Source organism: Mytilus galloprovincialis, chromosome 8 (assembly GCF_965363235.1).
Source record: "Mytilus galloprovincialis chromosome 8, xbMytGall1.hap1.1, whole genome shotgun sequence".
Classification (NCBI taxonomy): Eukaryota; Metazoa; Mollusca; class Bivalvia; order Mytilida; family Mytilidae; genus Mytilus; species Mytilus galloprovincialis.
In genome coordinates this window covers 25,001,127-25,019,480 of record NC_134845.1, presented here as the reverse complement: position 1 = coordinate 25,019,480, position 18,354 = coordinate 25,001,127, and the positions used below count along the sequence as shown (strand labels likewise).

At 30.9% G+C, this 18,354-nt stretch overlaps 1 protein-coding gene across 12 annotated transcripts in view; it reads right to left on the bottom strand.

The window, feature by feature from the left end:
* Positions 1 to 7,485: 7,485 nt before the first annotated feature.
* LOC143085386 (putative phosphorylase b kinase regulatory subunit alpha) overlaps positions 7,486 to 18,354 on the bottom strand; it is a 75,344-nt gene continuing 64,475 nt past the window's right edge. For 11 of the 12 annotated variants that reach the window (XM_076261688.1, XM_076261687.1, XM_076261686.1 and 8 more), the window contains 5 exons: positions 15,100 to 15,203; positions 13,138 to 13,296; positions 10,826 to 10,879; positions 9,065 to 9,265; positions 7,486 to 8,531 (listed from right to left, as the gene is read on the bottom strand). In XM_076261688.1, the coding sequence (XP_076117803.1) occupies positions 8,355 to 8,531; positions 9,065 to 9,265; positions 10,826 to 10,879; positions 13,138 to 13,296; positions 15,100 to 15,203 (695 nt within the window). In that variant the 3' untranslated portion in view covers positions 7,486 to 8,354. Of the gene's footprint in view, positions 8,532 to 9,064; positions 9,266 to 9,862; positions 9,923 to 10,825; positions 10,880 to 13,137; positions 13,297 to 15,099; positions 15,204 to 18,354 lie in introns of those variants that run through there. The other variant, XM_076261697.1, reaches the window with a different exon arrangement.

Sequence of the window (18,354 nt, the reverse complement as noted above, 5' to 3'; positions counted from 1 at the left end):
TTATTTAAAAAAAAAAAGACATGCAATGCTTTTAAACCATATAGATGTCTACATATTTGTTTTATCATTTAGAACTTGCCTTACAGTTTGGATACTTGACCATCAAACCAGGACTGTACCAGTGACTAAGGAACTTGGTATTGATTTTTTTTTTGGGGGGGGGGGTTGAAAAGAGATTTCAAGAAAATATTTTTTATCTTTAAAAAAATCAAGTTAAATTTAATAAGAGATCATACTTAATATTTGACTATAAAACTGACAACTCAATTTGTACCATAAGTGCTAACACATTTTATCATTTAAATAAGAAATTCATGTCATTTTCATAAGATTGTTATCATCATTGTAATAATTGTTATGTTTCTAATACTTGGATGTTGAACTGTTGTTCATATAGCTCTTATTCCAAAATACTCTCATTAAGGGAAGTCATTTGAACCAAATGACAAAAACATATATTGAGACAAGTTTGTACACCTTTGAATAATTAAAAAATATGTACAGCTTCATATATTAAATACTGACAGTTCAAATCTTTTAAAGATTAAAAATTATTCTTGAATGACAAAATATTCTATAAATCTTCAAGGTGTATTTGATAAATCAGCAGTAATATATATTTTATGGCAAAATTTGAACAGAAATCTCTTTCAAATTTATCATTGGAACAACTGATAGTTGCCTTGGTACATGTGGTACAAGTGTTTTGTAAATGAAAGAGGTTGGTAATTCTAGGTTTTATAGTTTGTCAAGCTTTCACACTGTATACAACAACTTAGGTTAAATTTTATTGTTGAAAATCATTTGTAGTGAATGTTTGAAAATTTGCAATTTCATATGAAATATTAATGAAAATATTTAGTTGGTTTTATTTTTATTGGTCATTACTATTCTCTTTTTTTACATAAAATGCAATTTGTTATGCATCTTTATCTTGTAAATATCATAATATAGTATATAACATAATGATTAGAAATCCATTGCACAATCAGCCCATTTATTGAATTTTGATGATATGTTCATTTTATTATTTTATGTGTTCACCAAATACCGGTAGGTTGTCTTAACTATCGTCAGTCTTGTTTAATTATTTCACCTTTATAGCATTTCTATCATTTGAATATTTCAGTTTTAGTTTTGGTTGAATTTTTCATTTGTCATTAGCAAATTTATAATTTTTATTAAATTTTTAAGATTGTGAGTTATTTTACACCAGTTGTGTTTCAAGTTTAAAAAAATGTTTCAAATTGACGGTACAGATTTTTCTTTTAATTCAAATATGGATGAATCACTGATTGACTAACGGATTTAAAAGGTTATCATTATACATAAAATTATTCTTATAAACCTAGTAATGGAATATTTTTTTCTTTAACAAAATTACTTATAATGACTGAAAAAAGTTAAGAAATGTAGTAGTCCACTATAGGTTCATTAATATTTAGTAAGTAAAAAATCACTTAATAGTTGGGTTTGAATGTCAGTGGTAGAGAAATTACCAGACATAATAATGTGAATGTAAGTTTTATTATCGTCTATGTCAGTCAAGATTGTGTCATTTTGAATTCAACATTCATTTAGCATTTTGGTGCACGTGTAATTTTACTGTGAAATAGTGTTGAATTATAAATTAGTATGTTAATATGTTAAAATAAATTTTCCATTCTATTGTTAATTCATGGCATATACTTCTGTATAATATTCATTTCATCTCTTTTTATTCCATCTTATTTAGAAATACTTCATGGCATAAACTTAATTATGATAATTTGATCACACCAGCTTTTCATAGTATTTTCATTCTTTATCAAAGATGTTTGACCCATAATGAGCTGATTATTATCAAAATTTCTCAGAGTTCTCATTCTAGCAATTAACTAACAAAATAGTTTTTATACGACCGCAAATTTTGAAAAAATTTTCGTCGTATATTGCTATCACGTTGGCGTCGGCGTCGGCGTCGTCGTCGTCGTCGTCGTCGTCGTCGTCGTCGTCGTCGTCCGGCGTCCGAATACTTTTAGTTTTCGCACTCTAACTTTAGTAAAAGTGAATGGAAATCTATGAAATTTTAACACAAGGTTTATGACCACAAAAGGAAGGTTGGTATTGATTTTGGGAGTTTTGGTCCCAACATTTTAGGAATTAGGGGCCAAAAAGGGCCCAAATAAGCATTTTCTTGGTTTTCGCACTATAACTTTAGTTTAAGTTAATAGAAATCTATGAAATTTTGACACAAGGTTTATGACCACAAAAGAACGGTTGGGATTGATTTTGGGAGTTTTGGTCTCAACAGTTTAGGAATTAGGGGCCAAAAAAGGGCCCAAATAAGCATTATTCTTGGTTTTCGCACAATAACATTAGTTTAAGTAAATAGAAATCAATGAAATTTAAACACAATGTTAATGACTACAAAAGGAAGGTTGGTATTGATTTTGGGAGTTTAGGTCCCAACAGTTTAGGAATTAGGGGCCAAAAAGGGACCCAAATAAGCATTTTTCTTGTTTTTCGCACCATAACGTTAGTATAAGTAAATAGAAATCTATGAAATTTAAACACAAGGTTTATGACCATAAAAGAAAGGTTGGGTTTGATTTTTGGAGTTTTGGTCCCAACATAATAAGGGGCCCAAAGGGTCCAAAATTAAACTTTTGTTTGATTTCATCAAAATTGAATAATTGGGGTTCTTTGATATGCTGAATCTAACTGTCATGACTGTGTATGTAGATTCTTAACTTTTGGTCCCGTTTTCAAATTGGTCTACATTAAGGTCCAAAGGGTCCAAAATTAAACTTAGTTTGATTTTGACAAAAAATGAATCAGTTAGGTTCTTTGATATGCTGAATCTAAAAATGTACTTAGATTCTTGATTATTGGCCCAGTTTTCAAGTTGGTCCAAATCGGGGTCCAAAATTAAACTTTGTTTGATTTCATCAAAAATTGAATAAATGGGGTTCTTTGATATACCAAATCTAACTGTGTATGTAGATTCTTCATTTTTGGTCCTGTTTTCAAATTGGTCTACACTAAAGTCCAAAGGGTCCAAAATTAAACTTAGTCTGATTTTAACAAAAATTGAAATCTTGAAGTTCTTTGATATGCTGAATCCAAAAATGTACTTAGATTTTTTATTATGGGCCCAGTTTTCAAGTTGGTCCAAATCAGGATCTAAAATTATTATATTAAGTATTGTGCAATAGCAAGTCTTTTCAATTGCACAGTATTGCGCAATGGCAAGAAATATCTAATTGCACAATATTGTGAAATATCAAATTTTTTTTTAATTAGAGTTATCTTTCTTTGTCCAGAATAGTAAGCAAGAAATATCTAATTGCAAAATATTGTGCAATAGCAAGATTTTTTTTTAATTGGAGTTATCTTTCTTTGTCCAGAATCAACTTAAATCTTTGTTATATACAATATACAATGTATATTCACTTTTTACTACCAACTGATAAATTAAAATAATCTTTACCATTCAGTGATAACAAGCAGTTTTTTTACATCTTAATATTTTATGATGTATTTAAATGAGTCACAAACTGGTCAAAACATTTACTAAATTTTATCACCGGTATAAGGAAATAATTCGTAAATATAACTCAACATGCAGACATCTTATACGTTCAGGTATTTCACATCCAAAATTTTATGGAAATATTCTTTATAAAGCACAAAAATGTCAGTATTCTCCTCAGAAACTAACAAAACCTTTAAATAGACTTATTAAAAGGGGATATAGTTACGATACTGTTGTCAGGTCATTAAAGATTGCATATTTTGGCTTTAACATTGATTCACTGATAGGGTCTTTGCATCGGAACTAAACACATTTATTTCTAAAAAAACAGTTGTTGGCATGACACGGGTTATGTTCTTCTCATATATTTTATGATAGTATGATACTAAACCCCTAACGGGAGGGATTGTACCTGATATTCATATGATGAAGACATAATCTTTCAATCAGTTTAATTGAGGTCTGGAGCTGGCATGTCAGTTAACTGCTAGTAGTCTGTTGTTATTTATGTATTATTGTCATTTTATTTATTTTCTTTTGTTACATCTTTTGACATCAGACTCGGACTTCTCTTGAACTGAATTTTAATGTGCGTATTGTTATTCTTTTACTTTTTTACATTGGCTAGAGGTATAGGGGGAGGGTTGAGATCTCATAAACATGTTTAACCCTGCCGCAATTTTGCGCCTGTCCCAAGTCAGGAGCCTCTGGCCTTTGTTAGTCTTGTATGATTTTAAATTTTAGTTTCTTGTGTATAATTCGGAGTTTAGTATGACGTCCATTATCACTGTACTATTATGCATATTTTAGGGGCCAGCTGAAGGACACCTACGGGTGCGGGAATTCTCGCTACATTGAAGACCCATTGGTTGCCTTCGGCTGTTGTTTGCTCTATGGTCGGGTGGTTGTCGCTTTGACATATTCACCATTTCCTTTCTCAATTTTATTGTTGCAAACTCCATTAGAAATTTTAATTGAGATTAGTTTTGGAATAAGGGAAAGGGGGATGTGATTAAAAAAATTGGGTTCAATTTTTCTCATTTGAAATTTCATAAATAAAAAAGAAAATTTTTTCAAACATTTTTTTGAGAGGATTAATATTCAACAGCATAGTGAATTGCTCTAAGAGAAACAAAAATTTTAAGTTCATTAGAACACATTCATTCTGTGTCAGAAACCTATGCTGTGTCAACTATTTAATCACAATCCAAATTTAGAGCTGAATCCAGCTTGAATGTTGTGTCCATACTTGCCCTAACCGTTCAGGGTTCAACCTCTGCGGTCGTATAAAGCTACGCCCTGCGGAGCATCTGGTTTGTTATGCATTTACTAAGGTGAACTTGATGAAATCAAATATTTTTTTATTTAATACATGGTCTTTTATGATCAGAATACATTTTATATCAATGATCAGCTATAAATATTAAAGTGCCAGTTCTTGATAAGATTTTTATCCCAAAAAATGATATGAAATAGGACATCAAAAACCAATTCTGACTTTATTGAATTAATGTTAAAAAAAAGGAAATCTGAAATTACCCATTATTAATATTAACTTAAAATTTGCATATGGTTATATGCATTTCTAGTGCATGTCAGTTATAGTTTAAAAGTTAAAAAGATCATGCATTGTGAAAGAAAAGAAAGATTGTTATATACCTTATTAAAACCTAAAAATCTATGTATGTTAAACTGTTCTCATTGTTATTTTTCAGTATTTATATCATATATGAAAAATAAAGCACTTTTTATGTAATCGTTTGTTGCTTTGTTTTGATTATAGAACTGAATCCACACAGACCAATAACTCATATTCCCATCTCTAAAGCATTGACCTGAAGAACAGTATGACACACTTAAGAAGTAATTGGATTGTTTGAGGGTTATTTACATGCATAGACCAATGGCTCATATTCCCTGAAGAACTAATTGGATTGTTTGAGGGTTATTTACATGCATAGACCTATGGCTCATATTCCCTGAAGAACTAATTGGATTGTTTGAGGTGTTGACCTACATAGACCGATGACTCATATTCCCATTTCGGAAAATTGACCCTTAGAACAATTTATGACACACACAAGAACTAATTGGATTGTTGGAGAGAAAATTCTACCAGTACATAGATTTTTCAATTTCACAATGCTTATACATTTATATCTTTCTAAAATTTGGTTGCAGTATTTCCTTTTAGGCAGCCCATTACTGTGTTCTCGTAGCTATCACTTGATTTCAACTGTAGTTGCATATCTGTATACTATTATAGTATCTTCTCATAACTATCAGGTAGGTATATTCAAACTTTCATCATATGAGTATAACAGAAAGGATATGTGGATATGATTGCAAATGTGACATATGTCCATTAAAGACCACATGACAAGGATATGAACAAGAGGTTACTTTATCATTATCTAGTTTAGAAGTTATGTCAAATATTTGTCTTGAATGACAAAAGTTGCAAAATGTCAGGTTAATTCTCTCAACGAGTAATTGGATAGTTATATTTACTGTACAGGTTACTTGAAGCATCTTCATATGTCAAACAAGATTCAGCTGACATTTGGAATCATTTCACAAACTGATCAAGGTTAAAGTTACATGATTAGGTCTGTTTCTCAGATACTCAAACAAAGCATCAACTAAATGTGGTGTATGGAATGATGGTTAGGTGTGCATGTCAGTCTTGCAGGGTTCATAGGACCTTGACCTCATTTTCATGGTTCATTTGTAAATGTTCAGTTTTTGAGTTGTTTCTGTTTTTCAACTACTGTACTAGAAGGAATGTGTCAACTATATTTCACGTATGGAATAATTGTAAGGATTTCAGTCTGGCAGGTATCACTTGTCCTTGACCTCATTTTCATTGTTTATTTGTTCTTTGAATGTTAAGTTTCTGTAGTTTGACCCATTTCTCAGATACATCAGTAATAGGTTAACTTCATTACGTGTAAGTATATATGTTGTGTCTGACAGGGTTCATCTGACCTTGACCTCATTTTATGGTTCATTGGTTAATGCTTAGTTGTCATGGGTTTGATTTGTTTCTTTGATACCATTAGCAATAGGTAAACTATTTTAGTTGGTACAATGATTGATTTTAACTGTAAGGTGTACATGTCTGTCTGGCATGTTTCATCTGACCATGTCCCTATTTCATTTTGCATTGGTAAGTAAATTTTTAGTTATGTCTGTTTCTTAGATATATAAGCAATATATAAGCATAGGCCAACTATATCTGTTGCACAGATTAATTGTAAGGTGTACATGTTTGTCCATCTAACATCATGGTTCATTGGTGTTGATTTAGTCTCTTTCTATGGATACAATAAGCAAAAAGTCAATTATATTTGGTGTATAGAAAGATTGTAAGGTGTGTATGTCTATCTAGCGAGATTTATCTGACCTTAACCATATTGTCAAAGATCATTGATAATGTCAAGTGTTTGTGATACTTATAGTAAAACCTTTGTCTTTAAGACTATTTATCATTAAATAAATAAAGCAGGTGAGACATTTCAGTATAATGGTAAAGTTATCATAAAGAAAGTTACTCCCTGTAAAGGATATGAATTGTTTCCTGTATATAACATGACCCACATTTAATGCAATTTAGAGGTTTATTTTCATGTGACGAATGTAGTTTTTACTACTCGCAGGAATCGTTCTTATTAGCTAGGTGTAATTTGTTTCAACTTTCCCTGAAAGTTAGAAGTGTTCATGATGGCAAAGATCTCTTAGCCTCTTCTCAGTTACTAAAAGAGTATAAAAATTTTGAATGTAGAAACAATTGATTCAAAATATATCATCAACCCATCCACTTTGTGACAAAGGAGTGGCCTTCAAATGTAGATACACACCTTAACATAATAATGATACAATATCCTTTATAACTTTATGGCAAAAAACTTTAAGACTTATATATAGGTCCAAACTCTCAAAAGAAAGGCATTCAATATAGAACATGATTAATCATTTAAATGTTTTAATTATGACATTTGTAACATGATTATAAGAATACATAGTATATATGCATAATGATTTATGGTTGTGAAAAAACCACACAGCAAATAACATTGTATATTCCAAGTAAAGAAAAACATTCCTGACTGACAAAAATTTAAATAAGAAACAATAATCTTGATCATCGGCAATTTTTCCATAATTTCATTTTATATATTATGCAAATAACATCATTGCATCTATGTTAATTAAAAAAATGGCATTTTTTAAACATTCTATCTAGAAACATTTTCTGTTTCAATGTAAAATGAATTTTACTTTGCTTATATTCTGAAAAAGAGACCATACTGAACAATATTTGAAATATTATATAACATGTGTTAGTACAAAGTTTGTGTTTAAATTTCCATGCAGTCATGTACTAATTATTACTGGAGTCATTTTCATTTATATCGATACCAAAAACAATTGAATAAAATATTAAAATAGAGCAAGCATTATATTTACATCTTTTGCCATTGACATACAAAAGATGAAAAGCACCATCTTTTCTGTGAAGACAAAATTATTCATGAGGTTTCCTTGCACTTTTCACCATGATTTGCAATATTCATTAAAACATTGCACAAGCAGAAGCACAAGTTATTCTGCAAGATTGAAGACCATCACAAATACATGTATATGCAAGTTAAACATCTTTCTTATTTACAGAATAAAATAAATATCAGCCATTAAGAAACTACAGAATGTTCTATTGTGACACAGTACATTAAAATATTAAAAATAGCAATTTATCATGAATCCTGCCAATATAATGCTGAAAAGAAGGGATTGTTTCAGATCTTTGGTTATCACTGAACCTGTTTTATGTACTTTAACTGAGATTGCATTCCACATTGCCTTCATGATCTGCTGGTATGTGGAGAATGTTGGCTAAGGCTCGGCACAAATAAGACATTGTTCCAAATCTACCACTAGGAGCGCTGTCATAAAAATGTAAACAAATCCCTGTTGGACCTTCACATTGTTTCACACTTTCCTTTGGTATATCCTACAAGGAGTAAATAAATATAACCATATGACTAACTAAGCATCAATTTACAACATTTTGGTCTAACAACATTTTTTAAAAGAAGCAAGATTGGTAAACATTTGTAACATGAAAGTAAATTTACACACACAAATTTTTGCTGTGTTTAATGAATGAAATGGTTTTCTTTTAAATCTTTCAACAACAAATCTCTTATGATAAGCCAAAACTTTATGATATCAATAGTCAATTTTTCAAAAATAATTTGGTTAAAATGCTTATATTATATATCCCTTTCAATTTATCATGCTCTGGAAAGCATATTGTTTTCTGGTTTAGAACACTTCTACAATTGGAAAAGAAAAGATTTTGTGTTAAAATTACTACTATGTCAACTTGGTACTTAGTAAATATATTGTTGAACATGCCTGTTCTTTCACATTGTGTTAAACATCACCATCATCTGTACTACCAATAAGTTGTAGTTTTTCTTCAAGTAAATATGTATACTAACACAACAGCAATTTTTTATTTATGTAATGTCTAATAATTACCTGATCTTTAATAAACAATGCATTAGCTTCATGAACTAATTTATCTACATGTATTTCATCCATTTTAACAGACCACTCATTCTCTGACACCATTGTAAGTACTATGAGAGCTTCCACCATTAACTGTCTATACTCTGGCTGTGGTATAGTGTTTAGTACTGTCTCTACTCTCAGGGCAAACTTAAACTCTCCTGGAGTCATCTGTACATAGAAAAATTTAACTTAAAATCTCCTGGAGTCATCTGTACATAGAAAAATTTAATTTAAACTCTCCTGGAGTCATCTGTACATAGAAAAATTTAACTTAAACTCTCCTGGAGTCATCTGTTCATAGAAAAATTTAACTTAAACTCTCCTGGAGTCATCTGTACATAGAAAAATTTAACTTAAACTCTCCTGGAGTCATTTGTACATAGAAAAATTTAATTTAAACTCTCCTGGAGTCATCTGTACATAGAAAAATTTAACTTAAACTCTCCTGGAGTCATCTGTACATAGAAAATTTTTTAACTTAAACTCTCCTGGAGTCATCTGTACATAGAAAAATTTAACTTAAACTCTCCTGGAGTCATCTGTTCATAGAAAAATTTAACTTAAACTCTCCTGGAGTCATCTGTACATAGAAAACTTAACTTAAACTCTCCTGGAGTCATCTGTACATAGAAAAATTTAACTTAAACTCTCCTGGAGTCATCTGTACATAGAAAAATTTAACTTAAACTCTCCTGGAGTCATCTGTACATAGAAAAATTTAACTTAAACTCTCCTGAAGTCATCTGTACATAGAAATGTTTAACTTAAACTCTCCCAGAGTCATCTGTACATAAAAAAATTCAACTTAAACTCTCCTGGAGTCATCTGTACATAGAAAAATTTAGAACTACTGTAAATTCATTTATTTTCTTATATCAATTTTTGTGGCTATTTCATTTCCTGGTTTTGCCGTATTTTGCATTCAAGTCTATAGAAAATTTGTATTTCGTTGAAAATTTGAATTGTGGTTCACCTTCACCCACGAAATCCATGAAAATTGATATCCCACGAAAAAAATGAAACCACAGTACTATGAATTCATTGATTTTTATGGGTTTAAATTTTCATAGGTTGATGAAAAAGTGTAATCTTTCGAAAATAACCGTGGGTTCATGGCTATGCCAAAGTCTGCATACAAATTTCTAGGAGATTTTGACTTCATTAAACACTCTTAAAAAAATTTCTCTTTAGTGAAGTCCTAAAATGTTGGTACCCAAGGGATGATAATAAATCAACAGAATGAAATATATGACTAAATAAATTGTGCTGCTAACCTAATTTGGTTGAACATTGTCAATGCACAAAATATATACCAAGTTGATTGTTATTTGTAAGATTTTGAAAATTTGCTTGCAGCAAGATGTAATCAAACAAAATGTGATGAACAAGCTGGCATAACAAACACACCTTTTTTTGCAATGAATTTGGACTATTCTTAGTACATTTCATTACTGGAAATTCAATAGAGATGTAGGTACCATATTCATTAAGGATCTCCATCCCATTGTACCCATATACTAGTATTTATATTTCTTGTATTATTGGGTTGCTGTCTCGTTTTCATTTATCCTGATTACTGCATGTTTAATAATTGTTATTTCAGGCAGAGTTGCTTACAAACAATACTTTCCCAATTTGAATTAAGAGAATATGGATCCTGTTTCTGTTTTGTTAATAGTAAAACATCTATTCAAATTTAGTTTTAATTGTATCAATAAAAGAACATACCTCTCTTGTTAAACTGTTCGGTAAAAATTTTCCTTCTATTGACAATCCTGAACACTGTAACAGAAAATGTATGTAATAAAAAAAATGGTTTTCTAATATATAACTGAAATAAGAGGGGAATGTGTCCATGGGACACAGATAATGCCCCTGTTTGCACATAACATTATAAAGGGATGAGTCGACATAACTCAGGAACTGTAAACAAAACACTGACAAAATTGAACTGAGTTTTGTGGTTATAAGCATTGTTTATAAGTTTCATAACATTTAGTAATAGGCAAACTCAAGTGACAGAACAGAAACAAATATTTCAGCAATTTTTCCTTTTAAAAGGGGTATAACTCTAGAATCTACCATTGATAAAACTTTCCAGATCCTAGGATATAATCCTTCTGGAACCCTGTTTAGTAAGATATCTTCCTTAAAACCTACCATTGATAAAACTTTCCGGAACATAAAGGGACAAATATAAAATATAGTGATGTTTTAGAATAGAAATGTGTTAATTCCGAAAAATATTGTACTGCATGTATACATTAATTTAAAAGCATCAGTTTGGTATATTTAATGCAAATATTACAGATTTGTACATAACAACCAGATATAACAAAAGCAGACTCTGTGCGAATATTGAAGTTTTTTCATTTTTTGCGACGTCATGATATTTTTATTCAATCTCTCATATATTTTGAACCAAAAGCTGCATATGAAAAGTGTAGATTTTTTCTACTTTGACCTTAACTCCTGATCAGTGTAACAAATTTTTATTCATTATATATATATTTGGTACTTTTTATAGTAAAAAAAGTACACATGCCATTCCTAAGAAAAACACTATTTCAATATTTTCTCAACTCAGCTATAACTTAGTTCATATAATACTAGGGACACAATATATTTAAAGTAACTTTATTCATGCTTATTTCATAGTTTTTATTCTATTTATTCAAAAGAAACCCTATTTTATGATTTATTTTTTTTGTAAAACTGATGAAAATGTGATACAGGAAATGTTTGGAATTTGCCAGTTAAACTGTTTGCCACTGGCCAATATGCCACTACTGCATGACATAAAAAAAAGAGCTGTAGCTTTACTATTCATGGTCACAATCCTTAAAGTAAGACATCATTTTAATCGGCATAGTGTACAGATTCAGAAAAGCTGAGAAAATTCAATATTTCGCATACAAAGTTTTGCCTTAAGGGTGCTATAAACCTGATTTTACCTGGTCTTTCAAAAAAATCATGCTTCAGGGTACGTTCACCTGCTGCGAAAAGAGCTACAGTGGCTGCAAATAAGTTTTCAATTTTCACTGCCAAAAAAAACAGACTGTTTACAGTGTTGTGTCCCCTCAAAACATGTATATTTAATCTAATTTTTTAAATTATTTTAATCATTCAACCTGCTTTAATTGAAGTTAATTAACATATTTTTACAACCAAATACAAAAAACATGATACTTTTTCACCAATTATGTTAATGGTACTTCCCTCCATGTCTATTTTTAGTCGGGGAATAACCCTTAGTTTATTATACGAAACTGTTTATAGCACCCCTAGGATACCCTGTTTAATGCCCTATAGTAAGATATCCTCCTTAAATTTTACCATTGATAAAACTTTCCATACTCTAGGATAGAATCCTTCTGGTACCCTGTTTAATGCCCCATAGTAAGATATCCTCCTTAAAACTGACCATTGATAAAACTTTCCATACTCTAGGATAGAATCCTTCTGGTACCCTGTTTAATGCCCTATAGTAAGATATCCTCCTTAAAACCTACCATTGATAACACTTTCGAGACCCTAGGATAGAATCCTTCTGGTACCCTGTTTAATGCCCTATAGTAAGATATCCTCCTTAAAACCTATCATTGATAAAACTTTCCATACTCTAGGATAGAATCCTTCTGGTACCCTGTTTAATGCCCTATAGTAAGATATCCTCCTTAAAACTGACCATTGATAAAACTTTCCATACTCTAGGATAGAATCCTTCTGGTGCCCTGTTTAATGCCCTATAGTAAGATATCCTCCTTAAAACCTACCATTGATAAAACTTTCCAGACCCTAGGATAGAATCCTTCTGGTACCCTGTTTAATGCCCTATAGTAAGATATCCTCCTTAAATTTTACCATTGATAAAACTTTCCAGACCCTAGGATAGAATCCTTCTGGTACCCTGTTTAATGCCCAATAGTAAGATATCCTCCTTAAATTTTACCATTGATAAAACTTTCCATACTCTAGAATAGAATCCTTCTGGTACCCTGTTTAATGTCCCATAGTAAGATATTCTCCATAAAACCTACCATTGATAAAACTTTCCAGACTCTAGGATAGAATCCTTCTGGTACCCTGTTTAATGCCCCATCTAACCGTCTCCTCCTTAACCATTGTCCCTGTCTATCTGTATCTGTTGTTAGATCTTCCTCTTCAGTCTCAGGCTGACTCAAAGCATAATCTAACATCTGATAAAATAACATAAACATGTCATGAATTACAACAACTTACCTCCTTTCTATCACTACAAATGACAATCTGACACCATTTTCTCCTAGCTGACCTCAGTTCAACACCCTTAAATCTTTATAATAAATATAATTCATTGTCATGATAAAAATACTTTTGTATGTTAAAAAATTCTATGCAACAATTTTTGCAAAGATATGCTGATGCCAGCTATGTAGAGAGAACCATCTTTCTGTTATCAGATTCTAGTAACGTTATGTTACACTTTCTGGACACTCTAACTTCATCCACCAAAGAAAGACAAAAAGTGGCATTAAATATCAATCAATCAATACATTTTCAGATCTTATGATACATTGATTCTCCTTCTGTGGAGATAGTGTTGTCATGTATCTCCACTAGACTTCTAGAGCACTGTTATATTCTCAACTTTCACCATTGATCTTTATTGATAAAAAAAACTAAGTAAATATCAACAGTTACAGAAATATCAAATCTGATGAACAGACAAAAAGAAGTTTTTTTCTTCCTTCATTTTTACAGTCTTTACAGGAAATATCTGTAGTCAGCAGGACAATACTGGTGTGGGTGCCAACAAAGCTACTAATAATAGGACATTATAACGAATAAGCTTCCAATCACAAAACATGAAATTACCACTTTTATTCAAGAGACAATTCAAATTTAAATTCAAGCTATTCTTATCAATCAAGCTCAGTGTGGAATAAAACAAACCACCAATGTGAGAAATACAAGTGTATTACGATATTTCACACTCTAGACGGTTAAATTTTATTATTTAAAGCGCGAGGCTTGCCAAGCTTTTTAAATAATTAAAATTTAACTGTTGAGAGTGGAGAAATATCATAATACACGAGTTACAGTGGTGAAATCTGTTTCTCTAATGATTTTTATCTTTCCTTTTCAAAGATTTGAGGAAAGTTGTGTACTTTTGATGTGACGTCATCAGGCATGGTAGCCTTTTTCATGACGTCACAATAAGAAAATTCAGAAGAAAACAAGAAAAATTAAATTTCAACCAATCATTTGCCGAGAACAGATTTTTAACTAGTGAGGAGAAATATTTTTCTCACACCGGTCAGGAAATGCGAAACTAGCACAAAAATTAGAGAATCATTCTTATAATATTCCAGAATATGCATGAAATATTTGTCACTGGACAGATGGATTTCTAGAGTAAGTTTAAGACAAATTGTATGACTGACTTACATCACTTGTTAACTTTTTTACTGTGTCTTCCCTCACAATACTCTCACCAATTGAGAAGAACTTGCTATCACCTTTGTCAGAGAAACAGAAATGTGTAAGAGAAGAAGACAAACATTCCATCATTGAAAAGCAAAAACTTCCAAGACGAACACACTCCTCATGCCTGTCACGTTAACAAACCAACAAATAACAGATGCTTGTGTCACCAAGAGAGAAATAACGGTTGAAATGTTCCAACAATCAAAATTTTAGCTTTAAATAATCAAAGAAAATATGCATCTCCCTAATAAAACAAATTGAGAGTATCTTCTGTAGTTAAAGAGTTAAAAAAAAATCTAATTATTTTAAAAATTAAAAAAAATGGTTACTTTCATTTCTCTGATCAAGGAAACAATTCTTGAATGTTCCCGAATTTTTTGCAACGTTTTGTCTTTAAAATTATTTTATTTACATGTTTAGTATCCCAAAAGGTGCTAAATGTCCTTAAAAACTTAAGCTACAATTTTCTAGATTGACTTGTTAGAACATTTCAATATTATAGAAAATAACAAAAGTTTATAAAGTGATAGAACCTTCTTTTGTGGTGATTTACTAAGTCTGGCGAATTGGTTAGCCTCTTCTTGACTTTTCTTTGATTTAACACGTAAACAACTTTCATCTTCATGTTCCGAATGCACTAAAAATAAAAACACATGCAAAACAATGTTAAATATGCAATGCATTCCACAATCAAACTCTTTCTGCGATTAAAGTGATTGTTATTTAGCAGAACAACTTTTGTACTCAACACAAAGCCTATCAACTCAAGCAGCAGATTAACAAACTTCTTATTCCAGTTTAAGTAGATATAAATCATCAAAAACTGACAGTCTTATGCCAGATTTTTAATTGAAATATTGCTGCTTATGTGTTTAGCTTATATTTTAAAATTTGAAATTCAGTAGAACATGTATTCTACATATTGTAAATTCATATAAAAATAAAAAAAACCCACATCCTTTTGTATAGTATGAAAGTATATTATAAGCAGGGTAAAAAATATTGTATACTGAGAAATTATACCTTTAATAAAACAAATAGGAAAATTACAGAACTTGAGAAGCACCATGTGTGCAAAGCCAAGTTGCAATCTTTATGAATTTGTTGCTGTAATAGACTGGTTACCTTGAGTAACTATTACCTGAGGTCCTACAAGAGCTAACCTTTTATCCACCTGCTTTAAACCTTGACCTTGGACCGCAACACCAAATTTGCTGTTTGTTTTCTCATATGATATTACCAAATCCAATTTGTAACAAAATTAACCAAATTGGATTCAAAAATTAACATCTGGATTCTAGAAACCCAAATTTTGTCAAAACTTCAGCCTTCAAAGCTGATGTAACCTTGAATTTTGACCTATTCACATAATAAACCCCCAAAATTAAAGGATTCCATGAAAAATTATAGAATAAAGTTTTGAAATCATTGAACACATAATTAATAAGATAGCATCAGAAAACAAATAGTTGATTGACAAAATCAATAGGAGTCTTCCTTTTCTATGATGCATTATCATGCAAAGTTTGGACAAGATATTCTAAATGGCTAAAAAGATTATGTTAACTGAGATGTTGATGCACAGACATCTGGACAACATTCTTTATCTTATGATATAAGCTAAGTTGAACAGATTGTTGGGCAAATAAACTCATTACAGATATCAGGATTAAAATTTTATATTTACGCCTGACGTGCATTTCGTCTACAAAAGACTCATCAGTGACGCTCATATCAAAAATGGTTAAAAAGGCCCAAAAAAGTACGAAGTTGAAGAGCATTGAGGACCAAAAATTCCTAAACGTTTTACCAAATACAGCTCAGGTAATCTATTCCTGAGGTAGCAAAGCCTTAGTATTTCAAAAATTCAAAATTTTGTCAACAGTTAATTTATAATTATGAACACATCAATGACTACTCAAGTCAACACAGAAGTGCTGACTACTGGGCTGGTGATACCCTTGAAAAATAAAACTCCACTAGCGGTGGCATTAACCCAGTGGTTGTAAATAAACTCATCATAGACACCAGGACAAAGGACAATGATACAGGAACCAAACAACACAATTATTCAAACTTAAAAAATATTTAATCTAATTAAAATCAGCTAACAGATGATTTAATCAAATTGTGGTCAATAAACTTCAAAGGATACTTATAGCAGCGAAGAAATAGGGTGGATTAATTTAATTTATTAGCAAAAACAAAGAAACTGAATCAATGATAAGATATTTTTAGGTGCATATACCATTGCATTTAAATTTGCATTATTTCTCAGTATACAATAGTCTGATGTTTATAAGGAATCAATGCAAATAACAGCATAAAACCAGCAACAAACCTGTGTAAGCGAAAAACAGCAAATCACCAATGCTGACATTACTTTTAATGCATAAGGATCACACAAACAATTAACTGATGTTGAGCAAATTAAAAAGTCTTAATGTCAGATAATTCTTATGGAATGTAAATCTGCAAAATTAGCACAAAAAGTTCTCCCTGTATATTTTACAATCCCCTTCCCTTTCATGAATGTGACTTACCGAATTAGTCTATTTACCGAATTTGTAATCACATAAGCAACACAACAGGTGCCAAATGGGGAGCAGGATCTGCTTACCCTTCTGGAGCATCTGAGATCACCCCCAGTTTTTGGTGGGGTTCGTGTTGTTTATTCTTTAGTTTTCTATGTTGTGTCATGTGTACTTTTGTTTGTCTGTTTGTCTTTTTTATTTTTAGCCATGACGTTGTCTGTCCCTCTGGTATCGTTCGTCCCTCTTTTACAGGTGTTTGACATGATTTTGTTATATTTATACAATTTATCTGACTGCGGTTGAAGGAACATAATTGCCTAGAGTAAATCACTGAACATGGTCATGTAAAATGCAATATTGAGCATCTAATCATTTAAATATTTGTTTATGGCCTATGCTATGTAGGGTATAGAACCTTCACCAAATAGTTTATAGCAGACTGGCGAGAGATTAACCCATATGAGCTGTAGCCAATGTAAACAGATCAGTTAACCAGTCCCGTACTGGCGTACACAAAAAATCCATTAAATATTGATAAATATAATACCTTGCTAACTGACACAATTTAAAAGTCTGTTCTTAAATTGATTGATGATATTGACTTAAATGTTTGTAAAACAGTCTCACAAAGATCACAAGCTTATTAAACCAAATCTGTCTACTTTGCAAGGGAAACAACTCTTGATTTTTTTTCTAATTATCATAGAATCTTTAAGGCATATATTTCAGCATTAAAGTCTAAATCATTACCTTTAAGTTTAATTTATGTTAAAAAGCAAAAACTTCACACAGTTACTTGTGTTAAAGTGTTTACACTTTCAGAAATAGAAACTGGAATTCTATTTTCCATTATTTCTGTGACATTAGTTTTTCCATCAGTTTAAGTACATCGGTGAAAGTTCATCATCCAATTGGGTATTCAAGATTGTTAAACACCCCTATATAGTAGTAGTATCATCCAATTATAGATCATAATGAAACATAACTGAAGTTAATTTTTCAGCCTTGAAATTCTACTTCCAGTAACAATAGTTAAAATACTGGTTTTAAACAATAGGAATTCAGATTTTTTTATTGGAAGGCTAAGAAAATATTGTTCTATAGCATGTTGAAAAGGGTGATGAACTTTTACTTGTGTATATATATATATATAATGTCTGCGCGATATTGATTATTGATTAAGGAAAGTTAGTAATATTTTGGGATAAAACATGTAAGGGGAAGTCATTGTTATCACAATATATTTTTATGACA